This window comes from Trypanosoma theileri (genome assembly GCF_002087225.1).
Source record: "Trypanosoma theileri isolate Edinburgh chromosome Unknown TM35_Tth_139_V1, whole genome shotgun sequence".
NCBI lineage: Eukaryota > Euglenozoa > Kinetoplastea > Trypanosomatida > Trypanosomatidae > Trypanosoma > Trypanosoma theileri.
The window spans coordinates 6592-7360 of record NW_021639981.1 but is presented as its reverse complement, the minus strand read 5'-3'; the positions used below and the strand labels follow the sequence as shown (position 1 = coordinate 7360).

General features: G+C 41.4%; 1 protein-coding gene across 1 annotated transcript; it reads left to right on the top strand.

Moving 5' to 3' along the window:
- On the top strand, nucleotides 1-498 carry TM35_001391020 (uncharacterized protein; the record flags this gene model as incomplete). Its single annotated transcript, XM_029031884.1, has 1 exon — nucleotides 1-498. A coding segment is annotated over one exon (498 nt), but the record flags the coding sequence as incomplete, so codon positions are not given.
- Nucleotides 499-769: the final 271 nt, after the last annotated feature.

The following is a 769-nucleotide window of genomic DNA, read 5'->3' as shown; positions in this document are numbered from 1 at the left end:
CGTATTGACCAAGAAAAACAAATTAAAGAAGAAAAGCAACAACTATCACCTAATAGAGATGACTCCTCTACTCTTTCACCTAAAGGAACCATTAGTACTGGGGATAGTAGTGGACCAGGTACAACAACAGTGGCTGGATCCCCATCTGGTGAAAAAGAAGGAGATACCCCAGAGAGATTGAATACACCCGCACAACCTACAACTGCAACGAGTTCTTCTGCGAGTGTACCTGCAGAGACCAGCACAATTTCAACATCTTCCACTAACAACAGTACAGGTGACAGTACTTCTAGCGCGGCCACGGGTGTGAGTGCGACAGCAGAGACAGAAGGAACCAATACCACTTCTACACCTAAGGCAGTCCCAGAGATCAACAACATCGCATCCACTATGCAGAATAACAAGGCTAATGTTGACAGCAGTGTCAGTCCTGTGTGGATGCGCACTGCAGCACCGCTGCTGATTGTGGTTGTGTTATTCTCCGTTACTGTGTACTGAACAGTGGGACTCACTTGAGAGCATATAATAATAATGGTTATCCTAATATAATTGCGTATATCCCCCATGGGTGAATAAATTAATAATCTGTTTACCAGCTTTCTTTTTAATTGGAATTTCTTTTTTTACTTTTCTTTTTTTTTGTGTTTCTTCTTTTTATAATAATTCTATTACTTGCTTTTCCCGTTGTGTGTGTTTGCAGAAAAACTGGGCTGTTCTGCTCATTGACGGTATACATTTATTCTTGCTAGTACACAGATTTGTGTGTGTG